The sequence below is a fragment of the Mucor mucedo genome (assembly GCF_025094135.1).
Source record: "Mucor mucedo strain NRRL 3635 chromosome Unknown EV154scaffold_108, whole genome shotgun sequence".
NCBI classification, from domain to species: domain Eukaryota; kingdom Fungi; phylum Mucoromycota; class Mucoromycetes; order Mucorales; family Mucoraceae; genus Mucor; species Mucor mucedo.
In genome coordinates, this window is record NW_026252392.1 from 99,197 (window position 1) to 115,047 (window position 15,851).

Here is a 15,851-nt window from a genome sequence, read left to right on the forward strand (position 1 = left end):
TAATGTCTAACGTCTGCTTGTGGAATCATTGTTTGTTACCTGCATCCGAACTCTCTTTGCATTTATCCAAAGGTAAAATAAAGAGAAAGAGAAAGAGTAGACGCACTTGTAACTGACAGTTATTTTGAGTTAGAACATATTGGTTGGAAAAAGGCTGAATACAAATGTCAGTGGGACGATTGCCATCGAAAGAATATTGTTTGGCATAGTCGGTTTTCTTTTGCCAACCATTTACATTTACATACAGGCGAAAGTCCTTTTGAATGTGGACACTGTCACAAAACGTAAAAAAAAAAAAAAAAAAAAAAAAAAAAAAAAAAAAAAAAAGCTGTGTGTTTAAATTTTTTTTTTATCATAATTTATTCTCTTTTCTCTTTTATTTCACAAACACAGATTTTCAAACATGGAAGGATTAGATCGACATGCAAAGTTAGACCACGAACAACTTGAGAAAAAAGTGCCTGCGTCAATAAAAAAGAAGCGCAAGCTGCAAGAACTACAACAACGTTACAATGATCAACTCTCTGACGATTCTGACGATTTAGAAGAGTTGCCACTTTTATTAGAACGCGAAGTTATACAACCTAGAGTCACACATATCAAAAACAAGGTCAAAAAGGACAGCATGATGGATCAATATAAGCTAGCGAAAGCTCAACTAAATTATATATTACGGGAGAATGAAATGTTGTGTGATGAATGGGCCACAACCGAAAAGAAATTAAAGAGATTACGTACGGAAAGACGAGTCTTGTTGGATGCATTAGTTAAAAGAGGCTATAATAATGAAGACGAGGATTGAAATAAAATATAATATATTTATTGTTCTTCTTGATGCAATTCTTTAGCAAATGTTTCTGCTACGATAAGTGGGAAGACAATGGTTGCGTCTGCATAGACTTTACAGGATTTACTATTTAATCTAATTTTACCCCAAGAAACGGCTTCATCAGGACGAGCACCTGCATCACTACCATCAAATTCTTGACCTGTGTTAATATAGACAGCATAATCCGCACCATTTCTCATTAAATTGGCGTTACAGATATGATGCTTAATAATACCACCTCCCAAAATGATCATACCTGTCTTTTTGGCAAAGACAGCTTCGTTGTTCATGGCTCTGATATCTGCAGCAATATCCACAATCAAGCCTGGGTTTTTATACGAATGGAAATAAATCATATCACCCAAGGATCCATCTGTGATGGCAGGACAAAAGACAGGAATGTTGTTCTTTGAAGTCCAGTAATAGATACTAGATTCATCCTTGATTTCATTGCCTAAACGATGAATCATGGTAGAAGGCGTCCAAATCTTATTCTCAGCCTTTTGTTCTGCCAACATGGCATCTAAAATAGGAATAATCCAATCTTCGAATTTACAGTAATTATTGTTGGGCACCAATAAGTTTCCAATACGATTCAGACCCTTTTTACGAAGGTCTTTACCATCCAAAGCAAAATCTCCAAGGTATGTGGGTGCAAGACATTTGATGAAATCCTCTTCCACGCCACCAGCTGTAGCAACAATCACATCCACCATCTTGTGCTGTGCAAGGAATCGAATAATCTCACGTAATCCAGAAGATACAAGGTTAGACGTATATCCTAAAAAGATTTTACACTTGGTTTCTTTACGAATTTCTGGGTCAAGGAAATCCTTAGCCTCATCCGCATCAATAGGGTCGTCCGACAAGCGCCATTTTCTCTGATTATGCATGCTTTAGTATTATTAATAGGGGGTCCCCCACATGCTTATACACACTACATACCATTTCCTTGATAATCTCAATAGACTCGCCGAGACTGCTGCCTTGGTAACCAATTTGTTTATAAGCTCCCAATAACTGGGAAAGAGACAGCTTCTTGTTAAAGTCGGGACCTTGAATAAGGACAGAACCTTCGGGCATTTCAACCGATTCTACAAACACAGCGTCTAATGCTCCCGTAGGTTGATCTGACATTTTAATAAATGAAGGGTTTAAAGAAAAAGAAAGTTTTTTTTTTTTTGTATATTTTATTTATATGCCTGTCACATAAACTATCTGAGTTTGCTGTTTGTCTCTCCCCATTCGAAACACTCGTTTTTATTTTATTTTTCCCCTTTTTTTATTATTATCGTGGTTCGTTAACAATGACTCCCTTTAAAAAAGTTGTCTGTATTGTTATAATATGCTTTTTATCAATACAGCTTAAAATAGGATGGAACAAGAGCTTATTTATCTGGGCATTGACTGTACCGTTTGCTAGTCTAATGTCGTTACTTCTACTTAACACGATTGTATCCTTCATTTACCTTCAATATTTTGTGTCTCCGCACGGCAAACGAAAAAACGATAGTTTCAAACCCTTACGGTTTACACATAAAACACTCTGGCCACGGCTCGAAAAACAACGCATGTTAGACAACACCAAACGTAAACAGGTCATCAGTGACAACAGCGAGATTCAAGCGTCGTTTGATACATTGCAACAATTTTTACTTCGAGACTTTATTCAATCATGGTTTGTCAAGATCACTGGCCAGATATCCGAACAGTCTTTTCCTTTTGCAGTGGATGTGATTATACGCTCTGCCACCGTGGAACTGACCAAACGATTGCAAAATACCGATTTATTATTGGTCGTCTTGAATAAGATTGTACCCAAGATCACTTCACATATCTCTGAATTTCATACAGCCGAAACATCCTTGCGTGGTAAATCATTGGAGAGATCAGTCACGCAGTCGGATGAACTGGATCTTTTGCTAGCTTCTCGTTTTCGACATGGTAAATTGCATGGTGCATTAACTACTGCTGCTGTAACAACAAAACCTACAGAAATTGCTTATCTCAGACAGATGATCGAACGCGTGCTACCTTACATTATTGAACAAAAGGAATTACAAAGTGGTCCCGTTCGTGTGGTGATACGTGAAATCGTTTCCAATTCAGTACTGCAACCTGTCATTGATATGTTGGCCGATCCTGATTTTTGGAATCAAACAATAGATGCTTATGTTTGTATATATTTTTCATGCATATATTATTATGTCAATTTCTTTTTGAATGTTGCTCATCCTTTCTTCTCCCCTCTTTTTTTTCTTTCTTTCTTTTTATCTATAGTTGGGAAAAGCCATTATTGAACAGTAACGTACATTCAGAGTAAATCAGGAAACCCATTCGATCCTTTACCTTCTCAACTTTTTTTATTGTATAGGAAAATGGTGCGTCAATTACGTGAGGTTCTAAATCGTCATTCAACCGCTGATATCGATACAGAAGAAGTCATGAATGTCTTCAACAAATCCAAGAGTGAACCCGTGAACAAGCGTATGAAAATGGGACCAAAGACTCAATTTTCTTCAGCATTTTTGGGAACGGGTGTGTCTACGGATGATTGGGATGATGAAGGAGATCAGCATCGTTCATCCAAGAAGAAACCTTATGGTTTTGGCTTGGGTAGAAAAACATATCAAGATTTTTTAAAAGGGATTGGAGAGGAAAAGAATTTGTTGGATTTAAAACGCGTGAGAAATGATATTGTGACCCAAATTCGGAAAAAGAAGGCACAGATAGGTAAGGATAACGCGTGTTTGTGTGTGAGAGTGTGTGCGTGTCTTCGTGGTCAATCCAGGATCACCCTTTTTTTTTAACACATGGAATAGCGGATCGTGATCCTGAGGAAGTCATGGATGGTGAAAAGGTAGAAGATATTATTGTCTATATCAATCGTCTCAGTACAGCAAAGAAGAGAGTCGATAAAAGAATTAGTACGTTATCAGGTGAACAGTTTGATTTCGTAAGTCATCCTCTTTTTCTAGTTCTATCACATGTTACATCGTCCCACTAACTCACTCGCACACAATAGCGAAAATCCACTTCCCAGTTGTTCGGTGTTGGATCAAGAAAACAGAGTACAATACCATCCAGTATTGGATATACGCTCAGAGACATCTTAACGAACTCATCAGGATTATCCTATTTCATGGAATTTATGGATCGAAGAGGCGATATGGTAAAACTTCAATTTTGGCTAATAGTAGAGGGCTTTCATAGTACCGATGTCATCACCCCTCAGGAACAGGAAACATTTTTACAGGATGTCAAGATGGTAAATGATATGTACTTCACAGATACAGCACCTCATAGACTTCATGTGCTAGATCAAATTTACACCGATCTTTTAAGCGCAATCGATGCAGCACAAGAAGCTAAAGAAGGAGAAGCATTCTCTAACAGTATACGAGAATTAGGGTCACGTCTTTATCGAATCCAACAACATGTTTTTTGGGAGATTGAAAAGGAACATTATCCTTATTTTAAACGGTCGGATCTTTATTTTAAGTTTTTGGCTTCAGCTCCATCCATGATCCCTGAAGAAAGAAGACCTGCTTCTATTCAGGAATCCATTCATTTTGCGCCCGTCAAGACAGAATCACCTACTCCAAGTCTACACTCGTCAAGGCCAAGAGGTCATCAACGAGCACTTTCGGATTCTACCTCCAAACTCACTTCATTTTCAAACATATTTCAATGGACAAATACAGAAGAAATTGGTACAAGTAGCTCAGTGCCAAACTCAATCAAGTCAATAGATGAAACCGAAGATGAGGAAGAGGAGAATGAAGAATTACCCAAGAGAAATAGGTTGGTTAGAAGTAACACAGTGGATGCAGTGGAAGCAGAATTACGATCCATTTTGGATGGAAATAATCATGAAGAGATAGTAGATATACCCGAACCCGAACCCGAACCAGCTAGAGCACCCAAACCCACAAGCTCTTCTTCCGCTTTATTGCTCTGTGGGGCCAAAGGCGTCAAATCAACCACAGCTGTTCCTGTAGAGAATGCATTTCCTTTACCATCCTGGACATCGTCGGGTGGCACCAATACTATTTCAGAGATTGAACATGATACATTGGACACGGCAATTCCTACTAAAATGTCTGCTTCTCCCGATACCTCGAGCGAATTAGCCAATGTGCATTTCGCTCCACCCGGAGATCTGATGCTGGCACACAAAATCGAAAAATTGAATGAAGAAGTCGAGAAGCTCATTGCGCAAGAAGCGATTGTAGATGCATTGATAACAAAAGCCGAAATGCAGCATAAATTTGAAGAATTACGTATTTTAAAAATAAGTAAAAGTATGTTTCGACAGGAAATTCAACAAATCAATTATCAGAAATGTCAGTATGAATTACAAGAATCCGAGAACGTTTTAACGCCTAAACGATCTCAATTGAATATTACGGATGCGACCATCGGATCTGATAAAAATGGGGATTTTGCTCTTTACGTGATTGAAATTCAGCAATTGGGGTTTGATGGGAATTATGCATCAGGTTGGATTGTTACACGAAGATACAGCGAGTTCTTTGCTTTACATCAAAAGCTGAAAGAAATTTTTCCTATTGTTAAACTCATTGAATTCCCAGGTAAATGGCCCCTCCTGAAGCTTCAAAAACCGTTTGTGGAAACCCGTAGAATTAGTTTGGAAAAGTATTTACGTCGCCTAATTGAAGACCGTGATATCTGTCAAAGTCAAGAATTTAAGTCGTTCTTGTCACAACAAAATGTTTATGTTCCTGCACCAGATACGGATTGGTCATTTGGTTTATTTACAAGTGCACCTCCTATGCCTACTTCCAGTTCAAGCAGCTCGTTGCATTCATTGACTTCACCATCTATTCAAAATCTTCAGAAATCAATTGCTGCGGCAGGCGGTCCCATGTCAAACGATGAAAAACAGAACAAGGGATTTATGCGACATATTTATAAAACAGTGGCTGCGGGTATTGATGATATTTTGATTGGTCCCTCTATGCTGGATCTGATTACACAACGCCTGGGTGAGCAAGTGATGGAATTTTCGCATGATCAGTCAGGTAGTCCTCCTGCTAGCTCTAGCAGCTCTCGTAGTAACACGAAATTAGCGGATTCAACGACTTTATCATCTGCTACGGATTTACCAGATTCGTTAAAAGCAGAAGGCATTACACGATTTACTGAACCGCTCTGTGATTTATTTATTGAAATGTTTGAACTTAAGGATAAAACGAATTGGTTAAGAAGACAAGCAGTTGTGATTATTTTACAACAAATTTTGGAAGGCACCATTGAAAGGTGAAATATCATTTTATATTTAAACGCGTGCCTTGTTTTTTTACTGATGAAAAAATTTAGAAAACTGCGCGAAGTACTAAAGTACTTGGGCTCTACTTCCATGGTGGTATTTTACATCAACAAAATCACGGATAGCTTATGGCCGAATGGAGGACCACTGACATTTAAACCAGCTCGCAAAGTAGAAGAAAAAGTGCATACAAGAGAAGAAGCCAACCGTAAACTCTCAACATGGCTGCCGGGTAATATAAAACTGCTTTTTTATAAATGTGGGCAATTTTCTAATAATAGATTTTCCTTTATAAAAAGATTTGCTTGGCAATATGGTGGGCAGACAGAATGCACGAAAAGGAGCTCGAAGATTATTTACTGTACTTCAAAACAAACGCTTAAATCAAGACTTGGTTTACTCTTTATTAGATGAAATTGTGTACGCTTTATTTCCTGAATTGATCAACGAAATAAAAATGACGTAACCTTGTATAAATCTTTTTTTTTCTGTTGCTTTTTTATTTTCTTTTTACTTGATTGAAACTATGGGATTCGCCGTTACGCCCATCACAGACTGTCCCCATGTACCTGCTTACGTGGTGGATGAGGTAGATTACTTGCACAAGCCATGTCAGTCGTGCGATGACACAACCGAGAACTGGCACTGTCTACACTGTAAAGCCGTGTATTGCTCTAGATATTGTAAGGGACATATGAAGAAACATGTGGATGAAACGGATCATTGTGTATGTATCAGCTTTAGTGATTTATCCGTCTGGTGTTATCAATGTGACAATTATATTTTGGACGAGGTAAATAAATACATGGATTGCAAAGAAATAGCGATTTATTTAAATTATTTGTATACGTTTACAGAGTTTGCACGCTATCAAACACAAGCTGTACGTTTTAAAATTTGGCCAAGAACCACCTAGTGGAAGTGCTAGTGGTAATGATGGCAGTAGTAGTAGTAGTAAATAGAAAAGAGACGAGGGGGAATAAACATTTATTGCAAGTGAGGAACACGATGATCTTTAGAATAATCTTGGTATGAAGGTGGTGGAGGTTCAAGACCAGAGCTTGTAGTGGGTACTGGGTATTGATTTGTGGGAGGAGGAGGAGGAGGAGGTGCGTAGCTTTGTGGTGGTGGATAATTATGTTGTCCATTCATGTCCACCACAAAATTAGGATTATTCGTTGCATAATTTCCGGGTTGATTCATTAGATTTCTTGCTCTTCGTTTCTTTAATAACATGAAAAATGAAGCGAATAGCAATGCTATACAAATAATCCAGATAATATTATAGAAAACAAACATTTTTTTTTTTTTTTTTTTTGAAAAAGATAAGGGAAAAGGAAACAAGTTTTATTTTAAAATGTTGCCGACCCAGCGTTTTATACCCTTCTCGATCTTTCATTTTTATTGGTCCTCTCTGTTAGTTCCTAATAAATGCTGAGCAACAAAATAAAAAAGAAACTTTGGTCTTGATCCGAACATTCCATGGAGCCTGCCATTTGTAATTATAACGGTTTAGAATACAACCCTTCCGATCCTAGGTTTGAAAACCTCTCGAAAAGAGCCATTAAAAAGCTACTAAAGCACGACCTATGGGAAGCCACCAAAGACGAAAAACGTCTGGCTCTAAGAGAAAAGACGAAGCTGAAACGGTCTGAAAAACGGTCTGAAAAACGTCAAAAGATCGAACAAGGTCTCATTGAGCCTACCCCCACCAAAAAGAAGCTGGCTTTCTTGAGTGAATTAACAAATATTGGTCTCATTATGGATTGTGCATTCAATGACTTGATGGAAGAAAAGGTTTTTTATTTTTTACATGCCTTACCTTCTTTTTTTGTAATTAATATAACCAGGAACTATACTCGTTGATCAATCAAATAGGTTACGCCTACGGTAAAAACAAAATCGCACCTAAATCCATGAAATTCTGCTTATCCTCGGTGGATGCGTCATTGACAGCTCCCTTGAATGAAAAATTGCCTAGTTGGTCTTCTTGGAAAAATGTAACCGTCTTACCAAATTCCTATTTAGACAACTTTGATCACAATGATCTCGTGTATCTCTCAGCAGATTCAGATAACGTCATCCAGGAATTAGAACAAGGCAAGCATTATATCATTGGTGCTATCGTGGATAAAAACAGATACAAAAGTCTCTGTCAAAATAAAGCTATGGGACAAGGAATTCAAACAGCCCGTTTACCCATTGGCGAGTATATCCAAATGTCTACCAGAAAAGTCTTAACAGTCAACCAAGGTATATATATATATATTTATGTCGATCTTTTGTGTGCAGAAATTGATATTCTTGAAAATAGTGTGTGAAATCATGTTGAAATGGTTAGAATACAAGGACTGGAAAAAGGCCTTTCTCGAGGTTATTCCAGGTCGAAAACTAGTAATACCTGCTTTAGGAGAAGAGGCTTAATCTTTTCTAAATAAAGTTTCCTCTTTATTAAATTGGGTGTCATCGACAAATGCTTACATTTGAACGCTTTATGTTCTATCATTGTTATCGCCGATCTGAATAGCACGTGAAACTTACGCCTTTCTCGCAACATGGCGCTACACGCAGAACAACATAAGCTATTCACTTGCGATTTAAAATCTTCCTACACTTTATTTATTGATATACACTTACGGTATGTGTATCCTTTAGTAGCTGTATTTTAGTGATTGGAATTATGTGAATAATAGCTTGCAGTAAAGGGTATAGTTGATAATGTTGATTTTATGAAACCGCTTGAATGTGAGAAAGTCAGGTGTTTATGCGTACACCGCGACATCAAGTTTTTTACTTTGCGTTCCATCAATTGTAAAACATCTCGGCAAGATCCGCAAAAGATTGACATTTCCGTGGTGACATTAGGAGCCAGCATAATAAATACGGGAACCACAGATCCCATTCCAAAATAAAAAAGAATGACATTTTGCCACGTTACACGAACCATCGAAATCATTCGATGCGGTCATTGTATCTTGTGCATTTTAATCAGGTAACTTAGTAAATCACGGCAATGGATATTATTCAATCTGAAAATACTACTGACTACTGTAGTGAGCGATATGCAAGATGAATCAGGCTACTGGAACAAGCACAAGAATAGAAAAACGCGTACCCGATTTAGAAATTTGTCAGTAACACCCTTTTTTTTTTTCTTTTTTTTTTGGAAAGATGAGCACTCAGAACGCAACCCGCATTGTTTTTTTTCCTTAACGGAATAGAGTTTATAAAGGAAGGCTGAAACGTCTGATAGTACTTTTCTTCTTGTTCTTCTTTACTATTTCTAATGAATATTATACTCTCACTTCCTATCGAGCTTTTAAATAATGTATTGTCGCGTTTGGACGAAGCAACTATTTCTCGATGTGCACTTGTTTGTAAAGCTTGGGAACTACCAGCGCGTAAATTACAATACACAACATTGCAGTTGCATGATTGGAGAATATACTTGGCAAAGCAAAATTTAGCAAAAAGAGATGGCGAGCAAGCTGACTATTTCAAAAACTGTGTTCACATAAAAGAGCTGGTGATAGCCGACGCATGTGTCAACAAATTTAGACGCCATTCTATTCGAGATTATAGAGGATATACCGTGATTGAAAAATGCTCATTTACAAAAGAAGAGTTTCTCCAGCTTTTGGAGTACGCATCTAATGTAGAAAGAATAAATTTGTCTCAAACTCAATTTTTTGAAAATTACCTGACGTATCTTCATACGACAGACCTTACGAACACCTTGAGCCGTCTACAAAATATTTCGCTTACTACAAATCGAGTTTTCACAAAGGAACTTCTTGACCTGTACTTTTCCGTCTGTTACAAGTATCGCTCGAGTATTACTGAATTGAAATTGGAACATAGACATAGAGTAACGGTATTGAACTCTCAAAGTGACAAGACACTCACCTTTTTAAGTCATTTCCCGGCCTTAACACACTTGCGTTTAATCAACTTTTACGATCCTAAAATGGAAATATTTGATCTCCACCAGGCTTGCTCCAATTTAGCTTCATTGGAATTCACCAGCCAAAACGATTTCCTTGATAAGATGCCAGACAATTTCGATCATGACAAGTTTCATATGACATTGAAAAATCTACGTCTTTTCGTTCCAACCATACCAAAGAACTATCTCATGCACACCTACACTCAACTTGACAGTTTACATATGGAGTCACTTAAGCTAAATCTTTATGACTGGGTAAATGAAGTTGGCTTGGATACGGCTTTAGAACTTGTAGCGCTACTTGGTACAATTAGAGTCGTCACTCTTACTTTCTCGGACCATATTATAAAAAAGAAGAAGGAATTAACTAGTGCGTATGGCTCGACTTTTAATACCCCAAAAGGATCAGTACAGACGGTCTTCTTCAACTTGCTTGCTGCGTTTAAAGGAAACCACGAACCAATATACTGCAGGGCTAATTATGATTCAAAAAAGAAGGACAATAGCATGTCTAAGAATTCAGACGCCAGTTTGAGTTATAACTTTCACTTGAATGATTCCAAAGACTCCGGATATACCTGTCAAAGCTTACCAACTGCTAGTCGATATACAAAGGAAGCCGCTTTATTTGATAACACATCATTTGCAATTCAACCCGACATTGTGAACAGTTTATCCATTCGGTTATATGAATATAGTACGTCAATGCATGAGTATATAATATATACAATAGCCCACTGTAAAAACCTTCAAGTCTTTCGTTTTAAAAGCACATACAAGAACGATGTGGACCAAAATATTATGATCAGCCCAAGTCTTAATCCAGACGACTGGAATATGCCTAGTAAAAACGCGTTTGGAAATATATCTGATAAGATGAAGGTGATCCAATGTGTCGACTATGTACCTGATATGTATGGATTATCGAAGATTTTCCCAAATATTGAGTGCTGTGTTGTTGGTGCTTCGCCATTGCCGCAATCAGACGATGCGATCTATGATTCTGTAGATGTTACACCATTGGAAAACATGAGAACACTCTATTACCGTGTTAGAAGGAGATTTCCGCTTTATTATTACACAATGTATGAACGGATTACTGTAAATTATGACGACGGTGATACAGCTCATTTTTATTTAAAAGAAGATAGATCGGTGCAAGATCATGAATTCATAGCTTATAACCCAAAAGTTCGGTATGAATATGGATCAGAAATATCAGACTTTTTTGAAGATTACCGAGAAGACGAAAGGATCTTTAAGTCGTATCTGACAATCGAATGTAGCAAGAACACCAATATCGTTTTCTTTTATTCCTCAGAGGATGCGCTTGTAGAGATTGAAAAAGGCAAACTTTTAGATTACTTTACGTGGAATTACAATGACTATAAAAATAGGGGTTTTATGAATCAACAGCATTATTATAGTTTTTAATTAGCTGAATTAATAAATGAAAAAAAAAAAGTTTTCTTTCGATTAAAGATGAAAACATACATCTTCAGAAACGGGTTACGAATGCAACATTTAAGCTTTGATTTTCAACTAGTGATAGATAATTATTCATTCGCCCCAGATAGTGTACAATTAGAAAATAATGATTGAGAGAGAGAAAGTCTACAACCTTGTTGTGGTTGTTTTAATTGTATTTACAAGCTGTTTATTCTAAAGAAAGATCCCGCCAACTTTATCAGTTTGCGCAGCATGAATGGTCGGTATGTTCACAATATACTCCATTTACAAGCAAAGACCCCAAAGACCATTTCTCCATCACGCAAAATACAAGACATTTACATTAAGACAGACATTAGAAACGAAAGTGTGGTTTTTATTATTATAAAAAAAATGGAGACTCGCTAGCCAGTTTCTATAAGAGAAAACTGCCCAAGTGCAACTGCGAGGAAGTCAGTCTCCGTGTGCACTCACCCAATTTTTATTAGTTTTGATGGCTCGCAAAAAGGACTCCCGTGTATCACCACAAGGAGGTCAAAACACCATGTTCTCAATCTATGAACGTTCTACCCCTTGGGGTTTCACTTATTTATTGACCAATTCCGACTTACACGACGAGGGACCCATTTCTTCCAAACTCAGGAGTGCACAACCGGCAAGTAGAATGTTGCTTTCGAATCACCAAAAGACAGCTCCTACTCTTAAGCTAGGGCACCTGAAATATGCTCCAAACGGTAAAAGTGAAGTTGAATTCACCTTGAGTAGCTTGTTAAATAATTTCCCCCAGATCGTTGCCTACATATACCGAGTGGGGAAGGCGACGTTACCCAGAACTAATCATAATCGTCCAGTATCCCAGCAAAAAAAGCCACAAAACCTGGCATCTTGGGAATCATCCAAAAGCACCCAGTAAAGAAGTGCCTAGACAACAATCACCCCAAATTGGCACACGATAACGAAATACCTTGACGAAGCAACTATCCTGGAGCGCAAGTGGTGCTGTGTGACTTCAAGTACAAACACCAAGGACTCGCCCCCAATGAAGACTTTTGGCACGAAGAAGAAAGAAAGAAAGAAAGAAAGAAAAAGCGCCCAAATTTTTTTTATCACTTTGTAAACAAACAGTTTGACGTCACATGTTTGTGCGTCAGGTAAGCATAATCGTAATCATGCATATTATCAAAACTTCATTTCAGAACCAGCTTCTTTAAGCGATGAAGTGTCTGTAGCGGACTATGAAGACTGAATTAAGCATTCTGTTTCGTTTATTGGCATGTACTTGTCCCTTGAACCAAATATATTATGTATTCTCCATTCTAATTAACGTCACTGTCCAATGAAATAAACGATTTGTTTTATTTAAGGTTTTGAGACAATAATCAACTTCATGCATCTCTATTTGAATATATTGTCTGTACTAGTCGGAAATGAATGCTCAAAAATGTCACACAAAACCCCGTTTGAACTACTCAAATGCTAGTTGCATATATCAATTTATATCATACATGTATAAAATGTGATTTATTGTTTCAAACGAAAAAATCATAGTTATCTTTTATTCAATTTTTAAATACACTCCCTAAAATTCTTCCAACTAGTTAAAAAAAAGTTAGTTATAAAAGTATGAATATATGGCTGCCCAATTCATGTTAACTGTACCCCTTCTCTTTGTTCATTGTTATCTGCTGCCTGAGCAGGATCTTGATTATAAGTAGGCCATAAAGATGCAAAAAATGTGTATGCACCTCTTTTCACGGTATCAATCAAGGTAGCGGGTCCTTGTGGAACTGCCTGTGTTGGAATTGGAGGTGGAGCTAAAAAAAAATGACTGTTAACAAACCTGTTTTCATAAAAGCACAGGCACATTATTCCAACTTACCTCGCTGAGCCATAGGTCTAAATCGATTATTGATATCCTCTACGCGTACACGACGAAGTACAAATCTTAATCTGCCAGTTTGATACAAAAAGAAAACAAATGCGATGATATGAAATATAAATATTCTTTCAATACTTGCGCCTTGGCACAGCATAAATAGAACTACAGCCAATTTTAATGCAAGCCAAATGGTTGTGGCACGCTGAACATTAGCTGGGCGGACTAACGCTGGACCTTGTGCTTGGGCAGGTTCTTGAGCAGGCTGGGGAAATTGTGCAGGCTGGGGAAATTGTGCAGGTTGAGGGAATTGTGCCGGTTGAGGAAATTGTGCAGGTTGGAACTGCTGCGCAGGTTGGAACTGTGTTGTTGGTGGCGGTGAAGCTGGTGAAGTTTGTGTTTGCTGTCCTTGTTGTGTTGGGTAATGAGTGGTAGGTTGTTGGTAAAAGGAAGCATGTGGTTGAAACTGAGGTAATGGCTGAGAGGCTACTAGGACAGGAGCGAGGTAATATTGGCCACTAATTACACAAGTTAATATTTTCAAGTATACCAATACAGAGTGAGAAGTATAAAATTACTTTATAACTACAACTTGATAACCACCAGGTAAAACAGGGGGATAAGCGGGCATGGTGGTATTATTCTGTGGCAAAGTCTCACTGACAACTGGCTCTGGAATGGGAGGTGGAACTGGTGCAGGAATTGACTGTGAAATAGATTGGAGAGAAGGTTTCACAACTAAATGAAAGATTGGAGCTACTTCATCATCAACCTAGAGAATAAAGCAGGTTAATACAAGTTGAACATGTATAAAATGGAGACTGCAAATTTGTTAATTTTACATTTTTAACAATGTTACAAAGTAATTCGGTGTCTTGCAGTAATTTTCCACTGTAAATGATACGTTGGTTTTCAACAGTAGGGTGGTGAGGATGTATAGGTTCAATAGATTCTTTCAAGGATAGTACAGTTGCACTCAAATTAGTGGTTACAATTAATGTTTCGTTCAGCGAAGGGGATCGAACATGAATGACTAAACTTGTTTCCATTTCGTTATGAGGGAAAAAAAAGAGAGGGAAATATTTGTGGGATTAAAAAAAAAAGTACACAATTTGCCACGTCGTCCAATGATAATTGATTATTTACAAAATATGGGTTTTTTTAATGATGACGATTGAAAAAAGAATTATCTAAAGGGAATGGAGAGTATGAATGATTTCTGTTCATGATTTCATGTAGTGGTGGCAATGCATTGGATATATAGCTATCTACATCCATCATCATCCATTTCTCATGTAATTGATTTGGCGGTGGTGAAGAAATGGAAGGAAGAGTAGGAGATAAGGATGGGGTTGGGGATGGCACTACTTGTCTTTTAGATTTATGATTTAAAGCATGCCATCTACCAAAGTAAGCATCATCTGAAGCATATGAAGGTGGACTCACTACTTCTCTCTGTTTCGTCTTGGAATTTTCAGATTTCCGTTTACGTAAATTGGTCCCACTTTAAACCGAAAAAATAATTATTAGCCAAATTTGAACTATATTTTCTGTTTTTGTCTATTTTGTACCTTTTTATATCATCTCCATTGCTGCGGCTTTCTTTTCTAACTTTAATCTTAATGCCTTGATCTGAGAATGTACGTGACAAAAAAGATGATTCTATCACGCCCGGGTATTGTTTAGATGTATACACTGTAAATTCATTTGAATACATTGCTTTATGAGTTTCCACTTTATCTCTATTAAATGTTACACGTCAGCATTTATCATCTGTTAAAATTTAATCTTTTCTTACCCCACTAGTTCAAACAAACTAAAATGTAGCTTATATACACCAGCTTTCTTTACTGCTAAATCACCAAATACGAAAAAACCACCATCTGTAAAAAACAAAATTAATATCCAGAGATGAGTTTCAATAACATTGTTGTAGTACCTGTGTTATCGATATCCCTTAATCTGTACAATGAACAGACAGTTGACCCAGATAAATATTCTAGTGATGGTAGCAACACGCTTTGGTTCTGAGTGTGTACAATATTTACTACCATAAAATAAAATGGACTCTGTAATGATTTTCTAATTAAAAAAAAACATTGTAAATATTTTGGCGTATATTCATCAATGGGTTATTATTATTACTTCTGTTCTGCTGATGTACAGTTTAACCATTTCATTTGTAGAATTGGTGCTGGTTCAATCGATCGTCTGTCTCTTTCGTTAGATACACTGACTTTGGCCTGCTGAGGATGCTGTCTTTGAATGATATCATAACTCCTGACTCAGGCATTAGTACCTTGCTATTATTGTATTGTTTGATTATCTATTTTTTTTACCTATTAGCGGGTAATTGAGTAGAAGAATCCATGAAGCGATATGTACAAGACATGGTATGAGGAATAAGAAGAAAAAAGAAGGGTAAAGAGAAAAGAAAGAAGAAGAAAAAAAGCTAAGG

The 15,851-nt window shown here is 37.2% G+C and overlaps 9 protein-coding genes across 9 annotated transcripts; 5 read left to right on the top strand and 4 right to left on the bottom strand.

The window, feature by feature from the left end:
• Positions 1-2: 2 nt before the first annotated feature.
• EV154DRAFT_567645 (uncharacterized protein) lies at positions 3-802 on the top strand (the record flags this gene model as incomplete). The annotated part of the gene is made up of 3 exons (XM_051606030.1): positions 3-72; positions 134-284; positions 394-802. The coding sequence occupies 3 exons, from the start codon at positions 3-5 to the stop codon at positions 800-802; spliced, it is 630 nt and encodes a 209-aa protein (XP_051453808.1).
• EV154DRAFT_521325 (deoxyhypusine synthase) lies at positions 799-1,975 on the bottom strand. Its single transcript, XM_051602900.1, has 2 exons — positions 1,775-1,975; positions 799-1,710 (listed from the first exon to the last, which is right to left on the bottom strand). Exons 1-2 carry the CDS (start codon positions 1,964-1,966, stop codon positions 820-822), a joined length of 1,083 nt encoding a protein of 360 aa, XP_051453809.1. The 5' UTR covers positions 1,967-1,975; the 3' UTR covers positions 799-819.
• A 161-nt stretch (positions 1,976-2,136) lies between these two features.
• EV154DRAFT_485148 (PXA domain-containing protein) lies at positions 2,137-6,417 on the top strand (the record flags this gene model as incomplete). The annotated part of the gene is made up of 6 exons (XM_051598732.1): positions 2,137-3,007; positions 3,134-3,562; positions 3,652-3,785; positions 3,855-6,112; positions 6,173-6,354; positions 6,404-6,417. The coding sequence occupies 6 exons, from the start codon at positions 2,137-2,139 to the stop codon at positions 6,415-6,417; spliced, it is 3,888 nt and encodes a 1,295-aa protein (XP_051453810.1).
• A 231-nt stretch (positions 6,418-6,648) lies between these two features.
• EV154DRAFT_485149 (uncharacterized protein) lies at positions 6,649-7,084 on the top strand (the record flags this gene model as incomplete). Its single annotated transcript, XM_051598733.1, has 2 exons — positions 6,649-6,915; positions 6,980-7,084. The coding sequence occupies 2 exons, from the start codon at positions 6,649-6,651 to the stop codon at positions 7,082-7,084; spliced, it is 372 nt and encodes a 123-aa protein (XP_051453811.1).
• EV154DRAFT_521350 (uncharacterized protein) lies at positions 6,978-7,464 on the bottom strand. The gene has a single exon (XM_051602901.1). It carries the CDS (start codon positions 7,419-7,421, stop codon positions 7,110-7,112), a length of 312 nt encoding a protein of 103 aa, XP_051453812.1. The 5' UTR covers positions 7,422-7,464; the 3' UTR covers positions 6,978-7,109.
• A 10-nt stretch (positions 7,465-7,474) lies between these two features.
• On the top strand, positions 7,475-8,651 carry EV154DRAFT_18052 (guanine-1-methyltransferase-domain-containing protein). Its single transcript, XM_051594240.1, has 3 exons — positions 7,475-7,919; positions 7,973-8,375; positions 8,437-8,651. The coding sequence occupies exons 1-3, from the start codon at positions 7,605-7,607 to the stop codon at positions 8,544-8,546; spliced, it is 828 nt and encodes a 275-aa protein (XP_051453813.1). The 5' UTR covers positions 7,475-7,604; the 3' UTR covers positions 8,547-8,651.
• Positions 8,652-9,408: 757 nt separating this feature from the next.
• EV154DRAFT_567650 (uncharacterized protein) lies at positions 9,409-12,763 on the top strand (the record flags this gene model as incomplete). Its single annotated transcript, XM_051606031.1, has 4 exons — positions 9,409-10,765; positions 10,823-11,467; positions 12,006-12,251; positions 12,714-12,763. 4 exons carry the CDS (start codon positions 9,409-9,411, stop codon positions 12,761-12,763), a joined length of 2,298 nt encoding a protein of 765 aa, XP_051453814.1.
• Positions 12,764-13,019: 256 nt separating this feature from the next.
• Positions 13,020-14,468, bottom strand: EV154DRAFT_521366 (uncharacterized protein). Its single transcript, XM_051602902.1, has 5 exons — positions 14,236-14,468; positions 13,972-14,165; positions 13,397-13,911; positions 13,177-13,331; positions 13,020-13,111 (listed from the first exon to the last, which is right to left on the bottom strand). Exons 1-5 carry the CDS (start codon positions 14,440-14,442, stop codon positions 13,097-13,099), a joined length of 1,086 nt encoding a protein of 361 aa, XP_051453815.1. The 5' UTR covers positions 14,443-14,468; the 3' UTR covers positions 13,020-13,096.
• A 59-nt stretch (positions 14,469-14,527) lies between these two features.
• Positions 14,528-15,813, bottom strand: EV154DRAFT_554686 (velvet factor-domain-containing protein). Its single transcript, XM_051605212.1, has 6 exons — positions 15,733-15,813; positions 15,539-15,673; positions 15,333-15,475; positions 15,192-15,276; positions 14,965-15,135; positions 14,528-14,897 (listed from the first exon to the last, which is right to left on the bottom strand). Exons 1-6 carry the CDS (start codon positions 15,783-15,785, stop codon positions 14,555-14,557), a joined length of 930 nt encoding a protein of 309 aa, XP_051453816.1. The 5' UTR covers positions 15,786-15,813; the 3' UTR covers positions 14,528-14,554.
• Positions 15,814-15,851: the final 38 nt, after the last annotated feature.

Excerpts from the sequence above, each read along its gene's own strand:
- EV154DRAFT_521366 (XM_051602902.1), bottom strand. The coding sequence starts at position 14,442 with ATGGAAACAAGTTTAGTCATTCATGTTCGATCCCCTTCGCTGAACGAA. Across the intron at positions 14,166-14,235 it reads TTTGTAACATTGTTAAAAAT|GTTGATGATGAAGTAGCTCC; the intron begins GTAAAATTAACA and ends TTTATTCTCTAG. Across the intron at positions 13,912-13,971 it reads TATCAAGTTGTAGTTATAAA|TGGCCAATATTACCTCGCTC; the intron begins GTAATTTTATAC and ends TTGTGTAATTAG.
- EV154DRAFT_521325 (XM_051602900.1), bottom strand. The coding sequence starts at position 1,966 with ATGTCAGATCAACCTACGGGAGCATTAGACGCTGTGTTTGTAGAATCG. Across the intron at positions 1,711-1,774 it reads TTGAGATTATCAAGGAAATG|AGAAAATGGCGCTTGTCGGA; the intron begins GTATGTAGTGTG and ends ATGCATAATCAG.
- EV154DRAFT_18052 (XM_051594240.1), top strand. The coding sequence starts at position 7,605 with ATGGAGCCTGCCATTTGTAATTATAACGGTTTAGAATACAACCCTTCC. Across the intron at positions 7,920-7,972 it reads ATGACTTGATGGAAGAAAAG|GAACTATACTCGTTGATCAA; the intron begins GTTTTTTATTTT and ends TAATATAACCAG. Across the intron at positions 8,376-8,436 it reads AGTCTTAACAGTCAACCAAG|TGTGTGAAATCATGTTGAAA; the intron begins GTATATATATAT and ends TCTTGAAAATAG.
- EV154DRAFT_554686 (XM_051605212.1), bottom strand. The coding sequence starts at position 15,785 with ATGTCTTGTACATATCGCTTCATGGATTCTTCTACTCAATTACCCGCT. Across the intron at positions 15,476-15,538 it reads TGTACATCAGCAGAACAGAA|AAAATCATTACAGAGTCCAT; the intron begins GTAATAATAATA and ends TTTTTTAATTAG. Across the intron at positions 14,898-14,964 it reads AATGGAGATGATATAAAAAG|TGGGACCAATTTACGTAAAC; the intron begins GTACAAAATAGA and ends TTCGGTTTAAAG.
- EV154DRAFT_521350 (XM_051602901.1), bottom strand. The coding sequence starts at position 7,421 with ATGTTTGTTTTCTATAATATTATCTGGATTATTTGTATAGCATTGCTA.